Here is a 21,486-nt window from a genome sequence, read left to right on the forward strand (position 1 = left end):
TTCTAAATGATCGAGAACATAGGAAGTGACTCAACTCCGTTGAGATCTTCCTTCTTTCCCTGGGACGTGGTGGTCAGCTCTGAGAAAGACTCAGGAAGTGAAAATTCTGAAGGGCAGCTTAGGACTCTTCACCGGAGGACTGGCGGACAAGGGGGCGTGGCCCCGAGTGGGCGGCACCAGGGGGCGTGGCCCGACAGCGACAGGGCGTGGCCGTCCGGCCCGGGGCGGGGTGCGCGCCGGCAGCGGGCGCGATGGCGGCGGACGGGGACTGGCAGGATTTCTATGAGTTCCAGGAGCCGGCCCGGAGCGTCCAGGACCAGGAGAACTGTAACGCGAGCCCGGAGGCCGGAGCTGGGGCCCACGCGAGCGGCGACAGCTTCCCGGCCTTGGCCTGCAGCCTGGAGGAGAAGCTGAGCCTGTGCTTCCGCCCCTCGATGGACGCCGAGCCCCCGCGGGCCACCGTGCGGCCCATCACCGAGCGCAGCCTCCTGCAAGGGGACGAGTGAGTGCGGGCCCGGGAGCTGGGCGGGAGCGGGCCCCTTCCCTCGCCCTGCCCCCGTCGCTGCCGGGAGTCCGAGCAGGCACCGCCCCGCGCCCTCCTTCCTCCTCGGCCGCTCCCAGCCCCGCCCCGCCCCGAGAGCTGCCGGCCTGGCCAGCTGGAGTTTAAATGCCCCGCTGCTGCCCCTGCCTTCCCTTGAACCCTCCTGCAGACCCCTGTGTGCTGCCTTGTAGGAGACCCTGCCTCTTGCGGCACGTGTGGGTCATTATTCATTCACTCAACTCGCTTCTGTTAAAGCCCCCCGCCAAGGGCTTGGCCCTGGGCATTCCCAAAGTGTGCCTTGCTCCTCTTAAGTAGGACATAAGGCGGGATGGGGCATAGGTGTGTTAAAAAACACAGGTTTTTGTGGGTGTGATGAGTGCCTGGATAGATATTTCTACCGGATATGGGAGATTTCAAAGGGGGTGTCCGAATGAAGAATTTCATAGAGAAAGCCACCCGCACATTGAATCCTGATGGAATTAGGTGCGAAGGTGCAGGGGTGGGAGGTACCATTGAAGTCCCAGAAGTCTGTTGGGACCACGACAGCAAACTGCCATAAAGGCAAAAAGTGAAGGGCGTTAGTTACTAATGACAGGGATCCAGTAGTGTATGGGAAAGGCCAGTGTACGGCAGGCAATGGCTACGGAATCTTCTATGTGATTAGAGTCAGTGAGGACATTCACAGGGGTTGATGAGAGCACTTTACCTAAACACCTTGAACCCCAGTGATTGTTTGGTGAAATGAAAGTTGTAATTATGTACCATGGTTTTGCCCCAAAAGATAGTTAAAAAAAAAAAAGAATGCTGAGAGCCAGTGAGCTAGAGTGGTTTGTTTTTAGGGAGAGAGGAGGTCCTCGGGAGGCCGAAAGTGAACCGAGTACTCTCAGAAGGTGACGAGTGGGACCTGTTTGCAAAGGGGTGGAGGGACGAGAGGTTAGTGGGGAGGAGAATTGAAAAAAAAAAACCATTTTTATTGCATTTGATTAATTTTGTGTGAGTACTTGTGTGAGTGTGGGTGGCTGTAGCAAACCTGTCAAGTCAAATGACCACGTGTGGGCAGTGGTTCTTTTTTTCCCCCACCATGTGGGTCCCCAGCATCATTGGTCTCAGTGGCAGGCACCTCCACTGCCATGTGAGGAATTCTTGAGTGATGATAATTATGAGAAAGTTTTTTTTTTTTTTTTTTTTTTTTTTTTTTTTTTTTTTTAGACAGGGTTTCTCTGTGTAGCCTTGCACCTTTCCTGGATCTCGCTCTGTAGACCAGGCTGGCCTTGAACTCACAGAGATCCGCCTGCCTCTGCCTCCCGAGTGCTGGGCTTAAAGGCGGGCGCCACCACCGCCCGGCATGAAAAAGTTTTTAATTCCTCAAGGAATAGGAGATTGGTCGAGGAAGAGCAAGGAGAGAGAGGGCATATGTAAACATGGGTGAAGAGCTGTGTTCCAACGCCATTCTTTTGTAATTGTTCCTATTGCCCCAGGGCAGAGGAGGGATACATTTAGGATGGGATTTTAAGTGCAGAGATAGGCTTGCAGAGCATAACAAAAGGTGACTTTTGTGGAATTTCCCAAAGGGAAGATAGCTTCATATATGTGTAGATTTGTACACTTTAATTATCGAGACGTACTGCCTCATCTGGATTTTAAAATTGTGAGTAATTGACTTAAAACAGACAAGCGAGGCTCGCACTAAGATTCTTAGAAGACCTATTTTTGCTTCAGCTGGACATTCTGGAAAGTTTATTTTAGCCTGTGCTTCAAACTTAGGTGGCTATAAAATCTAAGCTATGTTGTTGCCCTTTCCTGTTTTGTTTCTTGTAGCCCTGGGTGGCCTTGAACTTGCTATGCAGCTGAGTCTGACCTTGACCTGATCTTCCTGCTGCAAGTGCTGGAATTACATGGCCTAAGCCACTAAACCTTTTGGCCTTTGGTTATTATTCCCCCTCCCCTCAATTTGGAGATCGAGCCTTGTAGCTCAGGCTAGCCTCAGACTCATTTTTGTAGAGGAGGTTGACGTTGAACTCCTGATCTTTCTGCCTCTACCTCTTGAGTGCTGAGGTTACAGGTGTGAGCTAACACACCCAGTTTTCTGTGCTGTGGGGCTTGATTCCAGAGCTCATACAAGCTAGGCAAGCATTTTTGCATTTGTGCTTTATCTTTCAAGCTCCCCCCCCCCCCCAGCCCTTTTAAGAGGTAGGGCTCACTTCTTTGTCTACTTGACTCAGATTTTTTACTTAACTTCCTTGAACTTTGCTTTCAGTTTCTGTCAGTATGGATTGCAGTCACCTGCTGAGGGCTTCATGACAGTGTCCCCTGGATCCAGGGTCTATAGGACTTTGGCCAGGAGGGAGCTCTTCCACCAGCTGTTTATGACGGGTCATAATATTTATGATAAAGACAAGGCAGCTCAAGAGGTCTTGACCAGAGAATTCTGGAAATCTTTGAGGGAAGTTGGTCTGTCCTTCCAGCTACAATTGTTCTGACCTTGGGAGAGAGCACAAGTCTTGTTTATTGTTCTTCTTTCTTGGAAGCTAGAACCCACAGCTACTCCTTCCAGGAGAGATACTCCACTGTCTTTGTCTTAGAGCTTCTTTAAAAAGAAGGATGTCACCAGCAGACAAAACAACTCCTCCAAACCTGGGACGCCTCACCTTCCAGAATAGTCTGTGTCCCTGGCCGGGCTTAGGTATATAGTCGGTTGTTAGCGTTTGAACAGTTGTGGCCCAGAATGGTCAAACTCAGCAAGGAGCTGCTGTTGCCTCCAGGTCTAGTTCATCGACACTAGAGACCATCAGGTTCCAACTGGGAGGCAATCTGAGCGAGCCTTACTTATGGGAGATGTGTAGGGTGATAGGTCCCGCTTCTTAGAGCTTTTGGGCTTTGTGTTTTTTCTTGAGGTTAATTTGGGTTTGGAAGCTCACATACCCCTTGGGGTGTTATACTTCTGACTGCTTCTATTCTTAAGTCAAGTTTTGTTGCTTTTCCAGTTTTAAACTTAATTTGTTACTTTTTTTTTTTTTTTCCCCTTGCTAGGATTGTTTGTATCCTGATCGCTGACAAACTTGGGGGGGGGGGGAAGGCTTATCTGAATATTTCATGACTTATTATTTACAAGTAGATAGTTGTTACAAATTTTAACTTTTAAAAAATGTGACATGTTAGTGTACTCTCCCTGTAAGTAGCTCAGCTGTGTAGTGTTTAACCTCACTTACCCTAACTAAATTTCATCTTATTGATACCTCTGAACTTATGCTTTTATCCCCCCTGTAAAACATGTCTTACTATGTTGATCATTATTTTGGTACCAAGCCCTGAATTTTTTTTTTTTTTTTTTTTTTGGTTTTTCGAGACAGAATTTCTCTGTGTAGCTTTGCGCCTTTCCTGGAACTCACTTGGTAGCCCAGGCTGGCCTCGAACTCACAGAGATACGCCTGGCTCTGCCTCCCGAGTGCTGGGATTAAAGGCATGCGCCACCACCACCCGGCCCAAGCCCTGAATTTTGATCATGAAGTCTGTTGTCTTTGTTCATCGTGGTTTGTGATATTTTTCAATACAATTTGTTTGAATTAATGCTTAGAAGCTGGAAAAGGTGCCTGCCTCATGTCTAAACTTGATTTTGTAGCCGGGCAGCTGATACCCAGGCAGGTTAAGGAACTTGGCCAAAGACTGGCTCATTCTTTGAGGGAAAATGCCCCTTCATTTTATCCCATCACCCCCGACCCCGATACTGTTTGATAAGAAGGTGGGTAATTGTGTTGACTGTATGACCTGCCTGCATGCATGTGTTCCTTCGATCTTTCCCCTTTCATCAGCCTCAGTCCTTATCCTGTTACTTTACAAATAGATATTAAATCCTCTTCTCACACAGAGACCGAATCCTTTCTCCAGAAAATATAGAATGTCTTTGGAGAGCACAGTGTGTTTACTTTGTCTGTTTCTGGAGACAGTTCTGAGATTTTCCGTGTTTCCTGGCTCTTCACTTGGAAAATGAGGATAAGAAAGGTTTCTGCCTCTAATGTTGTTTTTGAGGATTAAATGAGTCTTTATATTTTCGTGTGTATGTGTGTCTGTATCTCCTTCTATCTATCTTCACTGCTTGGTTTTTTTTTTTTTACATTTAGTTACTTATTGTGTGTGTGTGCTCTGTGATTCTCCTGTGTATGTGCCCTATAAACTTTGAACAGTGTCCTGCACATAGTCAGTCCAATTATGATTTTTTATGACTCTAGTTCTGATGATGTTTTTCTAAGAAACGATGCACCTTCTGTTTTCTTTTTTATTTTAATTTTTAAATTATTATTATTTTTTTTATTCTGGGCCCTTTTACAATAGTACTGGATTTTCAACAAAAGCTGTGTAGAATGTTACATTCATTGACTGATGTTTTCTTCTGTTTAAGGATTTGGAATGCCCTGACAGACAATTATGGGAACGTCATGCCTGTAGACTGGAAGTCATCCCATACGAGGACTTTGCATTTGCTCACTCTGAACCTCTCAGAGAAAGGGGTAAGTGAGGAGCTGGACCAGAGTGGCTGCGTGCCCGGTGCTGATAGTGGGGCATTGGGGGCAGCGTCTCTGAGCACACGTTTGGGGACCCGCCTCTTTCTTTCAAGCGACTGGCCGGTCCACTCCTGCCATCTTCTCTCCGCTGCTGTCTCTTCGCTGGGTCAGTCTTGCCGTTCCTCCTGTGTTCATTTTTACACCAGTGATCTCTGTTCCTTCCACTTACACAACTGAACTGTGATATGGTGAGAACACCCGGAATCCTACCTTTTATGTGATATAGTGATGCTAGGCATGACGTACATTCCTGTGAATATTGGGGAACCATTAAGAGACATTTCTGTTCTTGACTTTTTCTGTGCATATGTGTGTATGTACACTCTGAGTGTGTGTGTGTGTGTGTGTGTGTGTGTGAGTGTGAGCGCATGTGTGTGTGCATGCATATATATATTTGTGTGCATTTATGTAGTGGTTGGCATCAGGTATCCACTTAGTCATTTTCCGCCTTATTTTTTGAGATAGGGTCTCTTATTGAATCTGGAGCTCACTCATTCAGCTAGGCTGGCCACCCAGCGAGCCCCAGGTATCCTCCTGTCTCTCTCTTTCCAGCACTGGAATTATAGGTTGCATTCCGTCATGGCTTTTATGTGGGTGCTGTAGATCTGACGTTAGGCCCTCATGCTTGTGTCTCCCCACTTTAGCACCCGGTGTCTTCCCATTGCTGATTTTTGACTTTTTAATGTATGTCCATCCTGATAGTGCCATTTGAAAATCCCTCAGGTAACAAGTGTGAACACAGTGATGGGATGATCAGAGGGAGGAGAATGACTTGAAGTAGACACAGAGTTAAATTTGTTTAAAGCCGAGGAGGAGCATAGCCCAATTATTTGAATTTCCGATTCCCTCTGCTTCAGGTTCTTCAGCAGAGAACAGTGTAAGCTCATGTCAGATCCCCTGGCACACTCTGTTTCATTAAGTGCAATTGTGCCATCACTGGCCATGCAATGTTGTGGGGCTGTCAGGATGTTAAATAGTGTTGTTCGTGTTTCATGACATGATTTTCTTACATACGTGACTCAGAAAAGCCCGTTGCTTTCAGTTTCTGGTGGGATGTGGAATTCTGACTCTGTTTGCCAGCATCCCTGTAGCTAACCAGTCTCACTGCTTCCTGCTGTCAGTAACCCCCTTAAGCTTTGCAGGTTGACCTGACTGACACACATTCACTAAACAGGCCCAGAGCTGGATAGCCTTTGTTCCATCTTCTATTTATTTGGGGCCTGGCTGTCGTGTGGGGCTTTGTCCAAGTTCCCTCCCCCTCCGAAGCTTCCTATTACTGTTTTAGCCCTCACTGAGCTCATGGAATTATACAATTTTAGAGTTGGAAGGATCTTTAAAGGACACTTAATCCAGCCTCTCAGATGGGGAGAATCCCCACCTACAGCATCACTGACAGATGGTGACTTCACCATGGCCTAAATCCTTGCACGGAAGAAAACACACTCCCATGTAGAAATCGGAGAGCCCTGTGGAGATGTGAACTTCTCCAGGATTGGTTTTCTGTCCCACTGAGGTTAGCCCTGTTGTCGCATGGGTGCTAGTTCCCACAGTGTGGCGTCCACGTGTCTTTGTAATCATCACGGTGCTTTCTCACTAATCATGTTTCTGAGTCTGTCATTAATTAGATTGTGACTTTCTAGTAACCGTCTTGATGCCTGGCACTTAGCGAGGACTGTGTAGCCTGTTTGTGGAGTAAGTAAATGAGCGAATGATCTTCTCACTGAGACTGTGTCCGGCATGTCAGAAATGGTGATGGAATTATTTTTTTCTTTTGAAAGGATCCTTGAGTATTTTTTTTTCTGAGTATATTTTCTTTTTTTTTTTTTTTTTTTTTTTTTGTTTTGTTTTTCGAGACAGGGTTTCTCTGTGTAGCTTTGCGCCTTTCCTGGAATTCACTCTGTAGCCCAGGCTAGCCTTGAAATCATAGAGATCCACCTGGCTCTGCCTCCCGAGTGCTGGGATTAAAGGCATGCACCACCACCGCCCTGCCGAGTATATTTCTTTATTGACATTCTAAAAAAAAAAGTAGCATCCAGCAGTTCATTTCATAGTTTGAAAAAGCAGCGTAGTAGCACCATGAATCAAACACTCTGATCGAACTTCACTGAATAAAATATAAATCTTGTATTGTTGTTACTCTGTAACTCCACTCCTTTTGTTCCTCTGGATGCTGTTTGTAATGCCAGAGTAATGCTGTGGCCATGCTGGTGACTAGCAAAGACTTGCCATTTAATGCTAGGACTGAACGTAAAAAGCTTTACCTGGAAAGACTCAGAAGATTAAAATGGACAAGTGATAATCAATCAATCAATCAATCATCAGTCAATCATCAATCAATCAATCATGTATCGTGCTGTGGCTATTCTTTTGTTGAATGGAATTGAAACAGAACTCCACTCCCCAGAAATATCATAGTATGTACGGAGTCCCTGAAGAACAAATGTGCAAATATCAAAGCAATCATGTTACTCTTTTAGGTCATACATAATTAAGAAAAATTTCAACCTAGGAAAGTGGTATTATTTATCATCACCATTTTGGTGCTGATGATTCTTCCCATGACTGAATAAAATTTTACTTTTGGAAGCACTCTTTAGATTAGCCTCGTTAAAAAATGGGATCTATAAGGGCAATTTTTTTTCCCCTCAAGAATAAGAGAATAATTTACTTTTTGTATTGTTGACATTTAGGAAAACAGCAGTTAGATGTCGTTTTCTTCTATTGACGGTGGTGACACACAGTTTTGCATGGGTTGGGTCCTCTCTAGAAGCCCGGCATAGTCCACATTCTTGCATGGGCATGTTCTTTCTATCTGCTGTGTGTGCAGTTGAAGGCAGGGGAACTATGGGCTCGGCTGTGTCTAACCCGGGCGTGGAGGAATGCAGGGAAAGCTTGGCTCCGGGAAGGCACATTGTGCTTGGTGGGAGGGTAAGGATCGAACCCATGGCCATCAAGGTTAGCTTTCAGAGGCCTGAGCACATCCAGCCCTGGCCTACCTCCCCTCGGTGAGGAGTGGAAAGGTGATCTGGGATCATTATTTCGGTTGTCGTGGAAATTTAGTAGTACAGCGTTCCTAGTGTGTTTGGAACCCGTTCTAAATGAGTGAGTGTTCTTCCTTAGTGTGTTTGTGCGATGGGATGCTTCCCTCTCGGCTTGGACTGTCTCTTGTGACTTGCCCCATTCCTTCTTGTGCAGAATCGCATGTTCTCTTCTCTTCCTCCTTCTCTTCTCCATCCTCCCCTCTTGACTGGGTCTTGAGTAGCCCAGGTTGGCCTTGAACTTGCCACCTAGCTGAGGATGAACTTGAACTGCTAGTCCTTCTGTCTCTGCCTCCCGAGTGCTGGAATCACAGGTGTGCCCCACCATGCCTGGTGCGAGAGGGACTATTTTCTAGTGCATCTTGATATCTTGAAGAGTAGAAAGAGGACAGATATGATAATGTTTTATTCCTTAATGGTAATTTTAAAATGAAAACTTTATTTATGAGCCAGGGAAGAAAAAGAAAACAAAATTCTGATGTTCAAGCTATAAGGAAGGATGATGGGGCAGGGGAGTTGGAAGTGTGAGAATCCTGATGACAGTTTATAGACCATGGGTGTCATATGCTCCAATGATCACATTACGACCTTACCAATTCCCCCACACCCAGCTTCGTTTCTGTGGCCTTGGAATCAAGTGTCCACTCATGAAGAGCCTAGTCTAGTCTCAGAACCTTCCTTACTAGAATGAGTTCTTAAAGAAGTAACCGTCATCATTTAGTAGCGAGCTCTGTGGAACTGGGATGTGGAGGCTGCTCTTGCCCTCCATCCTCCATGTCTACTGCCACTTCTGACACCTTCAGCTGCTGCTTCTGGCTCAATTTTAGTTTCCACTGTTGCACTGTGCACACTGACCTTCCCAGAGGGTGGAATTGCGCTCTTACTGTCCTCCACTCCCCACCTCCAACCCCCACACAGACTTTCCCTTCTGCTCTCCCATGTAATCCTGGCAGAATCCCTGGTTACGTTCATCTTGACATTTTGTGTGTGGCATGATTACTTAGAGTCACACGTCAATCAGACTCAGGGTCATTTCAATAATGTGCTAGTGGGACCCCAGGTTCTCCAGCTGTGGATCTGACCCCAAGTGGAGCTGCATAAGTGATTGTGGGCATTGGAAGAAATCTGGCTACAGTAAACAGTTTCTAACACACCCCACATCAATTCAAAATCAAATGGATAATGAATCCAAGGTGTTTCTGCTATGGTTCACTCATTGCATCATGTGACTTTATTGCATCATGTGACTTTGCTGCAGCCTTGGTTCTGAACACACAGCAGGTGCACTTTGCCCTGCACATGCCACCACGCCCTTATTAATGTCACCTGTAACATCTTGGCTCAGATTCGAGACTGTTCTGGTAAACATGCATTGTAGTGTTTTCACTGTGCATACAAGTTTTCTGTTCTTATAGAAGCACAATTGTTTGATCACAGGAACCAAGGACGTGGTATTTTCTTGTTCTCGTTCTGAGCCATGCAGGTATCACATCAGTGTATCTTCAGATTGTAATGGTAGAATGTTGGACTTTAATTACTGTTGTTTGAGTTTCTGACTTGAGTTCCATCAAGAATTGTTCAGTGAATTTTGGCTTAGGATCAGGACAGGGTTTTCAATAGTCTCTAAAATGGCCCTAAACATGCTTCTGCTCTTTTGTATTATATATTTGGCATTCTTAGCATTGAGGATAATTAAAATCCAAAACTTGATCGAGTCTGAAAAGCATTGAAGATATTTTGTGTCTTGGGATATCAAATTTTCAGCTAAGATTTAATTGGTATGCAAAAATAAACCTATACATGTACCTTACTAGTATGTAGATTTGCTTTCATTTGTAATTCATGGAAAAATACATGTTTCCCAAAAGAAGTGTTACAAAATACATTTCTACATTTCCTTATGTCTTATTATCAGTAGATGTTTGATTTGTATTCTTAGTTTATATAAACCCCAGGGCCATGCAAAAATTTCTTGGGTTAAAAGGGGGTGGTGAATGCCGGGCAGAGGTGGTGTACGCCTTTAATCCCAGCACTCGGGAGGCAGAGCCAGGTGGATCTCTGTGAGTTCAAGGCCAGCCTGGTCTACAGAGTGAGATCCAGGACGGGCACCATAACGACACAGAGAAACACTGTCTTGAAAAACCAAAAAAAAAAAAAAAAAAAAAGGGGTGGTGGTGGCGAGTAGACAGTTGAAGAGACCCAGAGTAGACAGTTGAAGAGACCCAGAATAGACAGTTGAAGAGACCCAGAGTAGACCACTGGTGTCTTCTACTGATTTCTGTGTGCCTGTGCCGTGGTGGTTCGGTGAATCTTTCTTACCTTCCCAGATGTCTGATAGTGATTTTGACTTCCTCGGTCGTGGAAGAGTGACCTTTGCTCCTGCATTGTTTCTCCCCCCACAATTGTCTCCTTGTTTCCTCCCCAGTCTCCTGTGGGTGTCTTTCTGAGAATGCGTGCAGGAAAGGTGAATTCTTTGAGTACCGCACATCTAAAAATGTCTTTATTTTTAGCTTCCGCCTAGTTGTTAAATTGGCTGGACGTTCGATTCCAGGTTCCAGGATGGATTTTTTTTTTTTTTAAACAGGAAAATTGCATTGATTGTTTTCTGGCATCTGTTGTTGCTGTTGTAAATCCAAGTGATATATTAATTCCTGACCCTTCTTTTACACATGGTGTTCTGAATTTCACAGGGGTGTGGGTCAGAGACTGCACTGCCAGACCTTTCCTGGCCCAAGATGCTGTGAGAAACAGAAAGAAGAGGGGCATTGTCCCCGAGGGACCCCAGGGACTTGAGTCCGTGCTGACAGTAGACCTGGTGATCTGCAGCCTTTCCCACCCGGCCATGGGAAAGCAGCGTGCCTGTGGCTCCTGCCTATGCCCTTTGCCTTCACCGGCTTTATTCTGGCTGACATTCCTCTGCAAGCCCCTGTGTAAAGAACTGGGAAGGCTCTAGGGACCTGCATCCGCTCCCTTGTATCCCGAACTTTAAATATATCCTATGTACTAGGAAATAACATCGTTTTCCAGATAAACCTCCCTTCCCCCAGTAGTGGGGTTTGAACCTAGGGCTTTAAGCAGGTTGTATCAGTACTCCACAGATGAGCCAGATCCTGAACCTTCTTGTACTTTTCATTTTGAGAAGTTTATTCCTAGATAACTAGAAGTTGTCTAGACTGGCTGTGAACTGACTCGAGATCCTCCTGCCTCAGCCTCTCACTGCCGTTACAGGCCTTTGTTCCCACATTTGCCTAAAACGTGTTAATTTAGTTATGCTAAATTTATTATATCTACAAATGGTTGAGTATTCCATATCCAAAATGCCCGGGACTAGAAGTATCTCAGATTTTGGATTTTTAAAAAATTGGGATATTTGTAGATACACACTGAGATATTGAGGTGGGATCAGGTGCACACATAATTACATTTGTTGTTTCATAATATGTACATAGTCTGATGGCAACTTTATGTAATACTTTTGGTGTACCTGTGTTTTGAGCATTTTGAACATTCATATGAGGAATTTTCCTCTGATGACATTGTGTTGCTTCTCAAAAAGCTTCTGATTTTGGGACATTTGAATTTTAAAGGTTTTTATTTATTTACTTAAAAATTTCAGATTACAGTTTCTTGGCCTTTTCTATAATATAATAATTGATTAATATATCATCTTAATGATATACTATGTAATGTAATGGCATAATTTTTTCTTCCATAGTCCTTGTTGCCCCTTTGTTATCACCGTGTGTTAATTGTTCTTGGAGAATAGAGTTCTAATGTTAGTTCTGTTCACCAACAGAATAGTCCTGTGACAGTAGGTGAATGATTCGGAGCCAGCTGTCTAGATAATCATTCCTTCACTCTGTTGAGTGTCCCCAGGTAGCTTTTTCAGTTGCTATTGATACAAAACTCTCAGTATTCCTAAAGGGGCTGTTATATTGGGTTGGGTAGGCATAAGAGAAACTGACCAGGCATGATACAGTACCCCAGGTGTGGCTACAGCTACTTGATGATATAATACCCCAGGCATGGCCACAGCTACTGGTACTTTAGCAGTCCCAAGATGAAAAGGAAAATAGACAGAGAAGTTTCTAGAATCTGGAGGGATTAGCTGAGAAGAACGCTGCCTGACCAGAGCTGTGGTCTTTGATACAGAGCCAGAGCTGACAAATGGCATTCTGGCAGAGAGGAAGACAGCAGGATGAGTGCCCAGCCCTCTCCTTCTCACCTTGCAGTCTCCTGGTGTCTGTCAGTGATGTGGAACCCAGCTGGAAGCCACAAGCCAAGGGCATCCTTAGATCTGGTCCATATGGTCCGCCTCCTGGATCCAGAGCACAGTAGAAAATGGAGGCTCTTTAGATAGTTAGGCTTAAAGGTGTTTTAGGAACCGAGAGATATTCTTTCTTCTTTTGAAAAGAGGGATGTTTGTTTTGAAGGGCTGAAGGTCTCATGGATGGGTCCTGCCTGCCAGGGTGTTGATTACTTTTATTCTAAGTATTTGAGTATTAGGAAGTAGTTTGTAGATAGCTCTGTAGAATTGAAACACATGCCAGTTTGTTAACCGTGTACTTGTTGCTACCTTCCATTCCTTCCAGTGCCTTCCAATTTGCTAATAAATACTGTATTATTATTATTATTATTATTTTGTCTTCTTTACAAGTGTCAGTTTTTATACAGCTCTTGTAGCTGCTGCTTTTGGAAAAATAGCTGTATGTTTGTGTCAGACCACAGGGGTGCATGCCACACCTTGTCATTTTAAAGTTTGTCCTATACTGTACTTACTACTGCTGGGGGAGTATGTAATGCACTGTGTGGCCTGGTCTAGGGTCACTACTGACTTCTTTCCAAGGAATAGCTCTGCTGCACGTGCTTTCCAGTGCTGCTTTGGCACAGAAATGTTGACATTTGCTCAGAAGGACTTGTTTTTAAATGACCGTACTTTTGTTTTTAGATGAGTGATGGCTTGCTCTTTGACACCTCAGATGAGGAGGAGCTGAGGGAGCAGTTGGATATGCATTCGATCATCGTCTCCTGTGTCAACGAGGAGCCCCTCTTCACCGCAGACCAGGTATGGAGGTGAAGCAGAGCCTGGAACTGAGAGCCGCGTCTTACCACAGCTGCAAATGATGCTTGTCAGAATGCCTGTGTTTGCCCTAGACTGTGTGGCTAACGCAGCCTTGACATTGAGTCTTCAATGGAGAGGTGAAAACACAGTATATGCTGTCCAAGGAACTGGGGAGATTTCCATGCTAGACATTGTCTGTGATTGATTACAAGTTACTAACGGAGGGTTATTGCTTACCTACTCCCCACCAAAAAAAAATTGGGAAATTCTTACTTTTTTACAAGGTTACCCTGACGTGAATGAACTGGACACTATTTGAGTTGATATTTTTGTCTGTTTTGAGGCAAGGTCTCATCATACAGTACTGGCTGGCCTGGAACTCCCTATGCAGACCAAGGTGGCCTCAAACTACAGAGATCCACCAGCTCTGCCTCCTGAGTGCTAGAATTAAGGGCTTGAGCTACCATGCCTGGCCGTGCCGGGCATATTTTTGTAAAACCCCGGGTAAGAATCTTTAACAAATATTACAAGTATCTGTCACGCACTGTAGAGGGAAGCCAACATTATACCTGTGTAGCGCTGTAGTAACGTCGTCAACCCTGTGTTCATTGGCAGCCACTCAAGTGAGCCTTGTCATTTTCTGAATACTCCCCCACCTCTGCGCTGTTCTCACAGTGTGACAGCAGAACTTCTTGAAATAAAATGTTCCGTGGCTACGTGGGCTGTGAATTCTGTCACGTTTTATTTTTAGGCAGGGCAGAGAAGGTCAGTAAGGAGATACGTGACGGCAAGGTCAGAGGAGTAAATGGACACGATAAGAATGTCCTGCTGATGGTCCCTGCTTTCCTTTGTGGTTGGATTGTTCTAGGCTTGGAAAACTGTGGTGCTAAGGAGAGAGGTAATGCTATTTACAGAGGGCATGTAAATCCCGAAAGAGATGTGACCCCAAGCAGGCCCTGTCTCCTCTGGAAACGAATTCTGTCGCCTCCTGGAAAGTCTCATTGTACTGTTGACAGTCCTTGAGGGGAAGACTTTCCTCCTCCTTAGCACAGACCTTCTTGGGTTGACTCTGCACCAGTTGAAGAGCTCCTTAGGAAGTTTGCTGATTCATAGATCCTGTCCAATGTACTCACAGTACTTTGTATCTTCATTGAATTGTATTTTTTTCTTAATGGTTAAATGCCCTCTCACCCAATTTTAAATATTTAGTGCCTTCCTTCTGCCTTCCTTTAAAGTTTCTACTTCCCTTTTCGCTCTTAGAATCCAGGACCAGACAAGGTACAATTGAGTCACATTGTGTTTGACAATGGGTGATGGTATTAAAGGCTCATGTATTCATTCCTTCTTACAGCCTCTTCCCCATCTGATTCTGATTTTTGGTGATTTAAAAATGCCCCTTTGTCTTTCACTGAATTAATAAATGCAATTCTTTTGCTGCTAGAGAGTTAACATCCTGCTTTATACATGGAAATTTTTATGAATATTACATTTTGTTTTATGTCAAAGTTTTGGTTACTCTAGATTACATTACAACATTACGTTGAGTGTGTGCATGTGGTGCACACACATTTTCCATCTTTTAACTATAATTTTATTATCCAGTCTGCATAAATCATGGCACCAATTTTCAGATACGTCAAGATGTACAGGGGTCTGCTGAAATGCGATGGACATACCAGATCATATTCTGTTTAATTTTGTGTTCATATATTGTAAGTTCCTTTTGATAAGCTGTGTTCACTTTCAAGTGCTCTTCCTGCACATGATAAGGACTTATGTACTTTACTTGGGTGTTCTGGTGAGTGCCGTGGTACAATTGCCGCTTCTATCCCATGCATTTATTAACAGCAGTATATGTGTTTTGGAAGGTTATTGAAGAAATTGAAGAGATGATGCAGGAATCACCAGACCCAGAAGATGACGAGACCCCCACACAGTCAGACCGGCTCTCCATGCTCTCCCAAGAGATCCAGACTCTGAAGAGGTCTAGTATGAGCAGCTATGAAGAGAGTAAGAGACCCTCCTTACCTCAGCCTCTGGGTTTTCTGTCCATGTTCAACACGTAATGTCAGCATCTCCAGAAAGCGTTCATCTTCTTGGGTCCTCTGGCTGTACAGTTCTCTGTACATACTTTGTCATTGTTGAGGACTGTGTTGTATTTCCTTCAGACCCTGGACTAGTTTTCTGGGGCTTTTGGAAGAATTTACTGCAGACGGGGTAGCTTCAGCAGCCTGAATTTATTTCCTGGTTGTTCTGACGGCCTCAGGTCCAAGGTTAAGGGTTGGTTGTTTCTCCTCCCTGGCCTGTGGGTGTCCATCTTTTCCCTGGCCTTCCATCTATACATATCTGTGTCCACATTTCATCTTCTTGTAAGACACAGGTCTCATTGGATTGAGCACCAGCCTTGTACCCCATTTTAACTTTATCTCTGTACATACTCCAAATGCTGCTGTATTCTGCAGTACTCAAGGTTAAGACTTCAGCATGCATTTTTGGGAGAGACAGTTTAGCCCATAAAAAGCAAGATCGTATGTACTTACTGAAAACAATTCCTATGTTGACAAATAGTTGTCTTTGATAGAGCTTTGAAGAGTTTTGGGAAGTGGAATTTTGTTAGAATTGGATCTGTGTTTGTATGTGAGAACACTGAAATACTGTAAATACCATGTGGCTGGTTGTCACAAAGAGGTTCTGAATAACTCTACCCAGCATGGGACTGCTCTGTGCATCTGTGAATATCACCATGCCTGGTTCCATGCTGGCTAACACCCCTGTTGTGATCTGGGTTTGTATTTGTGGCCGGACCGGAGGTCGGAGGCTGGTCTGCCTCAATCCCATTGTATTATGTGGCTTCTTTTTAACCTGTGGAAGGTCCTCTGACACACTACATTTTCCCTCTGATGTGACGTAGCCACAGCTCTTTAGGTAAGCCTTAGCATTGCTGGAGTCCTGATCCCCAAACCCAGCGTTGATACTTGGTGAGGTACAGGAAGTATGTATTAGTTAGCTAACACTCCCATAACAAACAGTCCCTCAGACTGGGTGGCTTGGACTGTGGGCTTTACCTTCTCTCAGCTCTGTAGGCCAGGTGTTAAAATCCAGCTCCTTGGCTGGCAGATGTCTTCTCTGGGTTTTCATGTGGCCTGGTTTGCCGTCTGTGCTGTATTCTCTTCATTCTGTAAGGACAGCAGTTATATATAAAGTCCATCTAATACACTCATTGTCATTAGACGACCTTTCTGAGTCCTTCCCTCCAGCTCATCCAGTCTCATGGTGAGGGACAGGCATTAGGACTTCAGCAGTGTCCTGGCTCTCCCATGCCAACTGGGGTGACTTCCGTGGACTGTCCCACCTTTCATGTTCCCGATCTTGAGCCAGATTCACGAGAGGGACCATATAAGATTAAACAGGTGTTTAGGTTAATCCTTTCCGATGGACTCCTCCTAGAACCCTGCCCGGTAGCCTGTCCCTGCGTGTCAGCAGGCAGTTTCTGTCCCTCCCCCCCACCCCACCCCCACCCTGGTCCCCCTTCTGTGTCTGTTCTTTTCCTCACACCAGCCTCATGTCGGTCTTGGCTATAGTACTAGTCATGGGATGCTTGATTTAGACACATAAGAAATAATTAGATTTTTTTTCATTTCCGCTGAGTGGCATTGCTACTTACCTCTGCTCAGATCTACCCACCAGAACTTCTTAGCTTCCAATGATCCCAAACTGTCAGCATAATTGCTTAGACTTGGATTTTGTTCTTTGGTTTAAAACCCTCCATTATGCTGCCTTGAAACAGGTGTCTTAGGATTCACCGTTCTTTGTTTCTGGCCACAGAAGTGAAAAGGCTCTCGGTATCCGAACTCAATGAGCTGCTGGAAGAAATTGAGACCGCCATCAAGGAGTACTCCGAGGAGCTGGTGCAGCAGTTGGCTCTGAGAGATGAGCTGGAGTTTGAGAAGGAGGTGGAGAACACCTTTATTTCTGCCCTGATTGAGGTGCAGAACAAGCAGAAAGAGCACAGAGAGACAGCCAAGAAGAAGAAGAAGCAGCTTAAAAACGGCGCCTCTCAGAATGGGAGGAATGAGAGAAGTCACATGCCAGGCACAGTAAGTGATGTTTGCAGGAGGCGCCCACTGCTGCCCCCAGGTCACCCCAGCACAGCCGGTCAGCGGTGGGTCTGCCAGGTCTCTGCTGTGGAGAGTGGTGAGCCTCCGACCAGAGCGCCACAGGGACGCCACAGGGACTCTTTGCTAGAGCGTGCAGCTTCTTCGGGAACGTGTTTCCTAGTGATGCTTATTGCCCTGTCTGGATACCTCAGCACCTGAATGTGTGATGGGGACGTCAGTGGAAGGTAGAGCAGGCAAAGGAAGGACGTCTTCAAGCAAAGAGGCCTGGCCAGCGGTCACTCCTTACTACATCAGAACGATAGTAGTGGACTATTGTGTTTGGCCAGCAGGCTCATGAGTGGTTTTATTTTCTTGTTTGTGCTTAGCTATGGGGTTGGATTAGAAGACACGAAGAGGGTCCTATTGGGGTATCTGAACTGTGCTGTGTAAACAGGTTCCTCCTGACTCATCAGAGGGTGTTGGTTGCAGCTGTGTGGCATCAGCTGCTTGGCTGTGTATTTAGCAGACCAGAATATTACTGACAGGTGAGAACATAGTGGTGCATTTGAAACCTCCAGGCGTCATAAAAGGTATTTTGTTCTCAGCATGATCCTTTTTCCAAAGTGATTTCATTGGTTAAAATTCATCACAAACATGGTCAGACAGTTCTCTACCATTTTTCCATGACCAGTTGGGGTCTTGTATATTCCTACCCTGACTTCATGTGTGAACAAATGTTGCTTGTATTTTTAGAGTATAAAGGTTGGGTAAAGTGATCCATTTTTCTCAATCACGATATAACACGATATATGTGTCACAAACTGGTCCTTATGGCTTAAAGTAATATCCATTCTCTCTTTATTAAGTCTTGAATGAAGTCTCATTGGCAGATGCTGATGGAATCCTAGGAAGAGAATCCAGGTGCTGGGTAGCTAGGTCACCAGTGAGTGGGTAATACATAATCTTACCACGTACTCCATTAGCCATACTGTGAATAACTTGTGAATGAATGCACATGTTCATAGTGTGGTGTCCATTTGTAAAAATGTAGAAAGAATAAAACTTCTAAACTCACTTTGAAGGATTCAGGTGTATTTAGTTTTTGAGAAAGTATTGATGGGAAGGATGCTTATTTAGTCATTTCTAGCGAGTATACTGAAGAAAAAACATTTGTTTGACTATTCTGCCCTGGAAATTTTACTTTAAAATATCAAAGATAATATTTTCATCTTGCAGGTAGTATTTTAATGGAAATACACCTTTTAAATTGCCCTATTATGGCAGTGGATTAAGTGAAATGCTTAGTTGCTAAACCCTCACATGGGTGGAAATTTCTGCATAACTGCTGTTAGGGATTACATGCAAATCCTCTATTTATTGCTGGTAACACTTGGCTGAGAAAAACAAATTTATCCCTAGAGGGGTTTAGAGGTTTCTTTTTGTAATTCCCGTATAAATAGGGTTAGTGTGGACCCATTGTGTAATTTTGTATGGCGTTTATACCGAGAAGTGGATTTGGCCAGACAGCATGGGGTTAGAGTTAAACCTTTATTGGTCTTGAAATAGAGTCATATAAGACTGCATTTGTTTTTTCATAATATTTGAACTCATGAAGTTGCTTCCTGGTCCTGAGCTACTGTTTGTGTCAAAGACTTCAATTAGGGCGGTAATGGCATGGATCAACTCCTGGCACTGGGTTCCTGTGTCTTATTTTAGTCTCAGATGCTGGAGAACTGCTCCATCTGGAACAGAAACAGCCGGAACGTGGTGATTTTGAAGATAGTTACAGTGCGCAAAAGACATGGCCATTTGGGTGAACAGATTGCTAGAGGAATTACCATCTTTTCTTTCTTTCTTTCTTTCTTTCTTTCTTTCTTTCTTTCTTTCTTTCTTTCTTTCTTTCTTTCTTTCCCCTTTCTTTCCCCTTCCTTCCTTCCTTCCTTCCTTCCTTCCTTCCTTCCTTCCTTCCTTCCTTCCTTCCTTCCTTCCTTCCTTCCTTCCTTTTCAAGACAAGGTTTCTTGGTGTAGTCCTGGCTGTCCTGGAACTCACTCTGTAGGCCAGGCTGGCCTCAAACTCACAGAGGTCCACCTGCCTCTGCCTCCCGAGTGCTGGGATTAGGGGTGTGTGCACCACCGCTCAGCCTCAGATACTTTCTATAACATGCAGCTGTGGCATGTAACTCAGTGAGCTGACTGTCATCAGCAATGCTAATTAAACAAAGGTGACCGCCATATACACGCCATGTGTTACCTGTTTTTCCGGTGAGGTCACTTTTTCCCCCACAACAAGTGCTGAGAAGATGATGGAATTTGAACTTTTCCTTAGACATGGAATGACTTCCTTTTGTTTTCAACAATGCTTTGGGACACATACACCCACTTACAGTAGGTGTAATATTTCTGTAGTTGCCAACTTGTTGTCTTCGGTTCAGACAGTGAACTCTGATGAAATATCTGGGTGAGAAGAGAGCAGGGTTAAAGTCTTTAGGCATGTCTTGTTTCAAACAATTTGCTCCAGAAAAAAATTGGGGGGAGTGTTAGGGCTGCTATCTAGAACATTAGAAAATTTCATCACAGCATGAGATTTCATTAAATAGTAAAGGAAATAGTATATATTGTATAAAAGTGAAATGTTACCTTGCTTTGAGTCTTAATATTTAAAATAGAAATATTATATAAGGGGGTAAGGGACAACAGTGTGCATTCATTTGGCAAGTTTGTGGAGTATCTTCCTGTCCAGGGACTGCTTGAGATACAGTGGGGACTGAACCAGGCCAGGCTTGTGATTGAGCATAGACTCTAAGGGAGAAGAATAGTAGGAAAAGAAAAAAAAAAAAAAAACGAATGGCCGTTATGTCAGTGGAGGTAAATGCCGAGATTCTGTGCTGGATGAGGCGGTTGGAGCTGCTGCTGAGCCATTGTGGATGTGGTGGTGGTTTCTCGGCTGTGCCCAGTGTTTGGCAGAGGCTTCTCGGTCCCTTTCCCACTCTCAGTTGGTAAGGAAGTTTGGAAGAGTCAGTCTTTTGAGGGAATGTGATTTGAGACAGCAGGTGCTTCATGCTTCCTTGTCTTGTTTTGGGTACCTGGAGACTTATTGGGGTGGGTTGTAGAGACTGGCATGGTGGAGCTTCTTCTACTTCTCAGTACGGTGACCTAGCTGATGACTTAGGTGACTTATGATTTCGCTCCATTTTTCTGCAGTGGACCTCCTTTCATCCCCTCCCCCTTTCTGTTTTTATTTTTTTGTTTTTGTTTTTTTCTTTTTAACCTTCAAAATCATGGCCAAGCATTGTCTTCCTTTCTTAGACCTTCCTCAATGACTCCTCTTCAACACAGAATTGACTAGACTCCTCCTCGCTTGGGGTTAGTGTGATGCCTTTTAGTAGCCCAGAAATACCAGCCTTGTGTTTGCATGCCCATCTCTGTGATGTTTTCTTGAGGACAGGAAATTTACCTTTGCTGTCTTGGTATTTTGGGGTCCAGTATAAGGTATCTAGTACATTTCTGATGAATAAAGCAGAGATGAAGGAGAGACTTGCAGATCTGCATTAGTGTCTGGAAACTTTGTGTCAGGTGACAGATCCACAGAGGCGAAGTACCATATTAATCAAGGATCCTGGGCTAAGAACTGTCTGGAATTCTGGTCCTTCCACTCTGGATATAGAGACTTTTGAGTTTCAGAGGGATTAAATGAAATACTATGTCTAGGATTAGCAAGTACACTGAATAAATGTTACTTATGGTATATGACCACCTGCTTGTTAGACATTCCCCAGGAGATAATGTTATAGGAATCTGACATTTATATTATCAAACTATGGTTAGCACAACTAGTTTACTGACATTGAAACTAATAGAATTTCTAAGTCCAACAATATGAAGTGTTTTTTTAATTAAAAAAATTATTTATATTTTTATAGATATGAATGCTCTGCATGTATTCCTGCAGGCCAGAGGAGGGCACCAGATCCTGTTACAGATGGTTGTGAGCCACCATGTGGTTGCTGGGGATTGAACTCAGGACCTCTGGAAGAGCAGCCAGTGCTCTTAACCTCTGAGCCATCTCTCCAGCCCACAATATGAAGTTTTAGGTGGCTAGGTCTTCGCACTGTTAGCAGTGTAAGAGAGACCGTTTGCCAGTACCTCCCAGGAGCAGTGGGTATGATTAACCTTTGAAAATGTACTGATC

At 44.4% G+C, this 21,486-nt stretch overlaps 1 protein-coding gene across 2 annotated transcripts in view; it reads left to right on the top strand.

Moving 5' to 3' along the window:
• Positions 1-226: 226 nt before the first annotated feature.
• Positions 227-21,486, top strand: part of Fez2 (fasciculation and elongation protein zeta 2) — a 41,278-nt gene continuing 20,018 nt past the window's right edge. For both annotated transcript variants that reach the window (XM_059248516.1, XM_059248517.1), the window contains exons 1-5: positions 227-502; positions 4,938-5,046; positions 13,087-13,203; positions 15,069-15,210; positions 17,026-17,297. In XM_059248516.1, the coding sequence (XP_059104499.1) occupies positions 252-502; positions 4,938-5,046; positions 13,087-13,203; positions 15,069-15,210; positions 17,026-17,297 (891 nt within the window). In that variant the 5' untranslated portion in view covers positions 227-251. The remainder of the gene's footprint in view (positions 503-4,937; positions 5,047-13,086; positions 13,204-15,068; positions 15,211-17,025; positions 17,298-21,486) is intronic.

Source organism: Peromyscus eremicus, chromosome 22, assembly GCF_949786415.1.
Source record: "Peromyscus eremicus chromosome 22, PerEre_H2_v1, whole genome shotgun sequence".
Lineage (NCBI taxonomy): Eukaryota > Metazoa > Chordata > Mammalia > Rodentia > Cricetidae > Peromyscus > Peromyscus eremicus.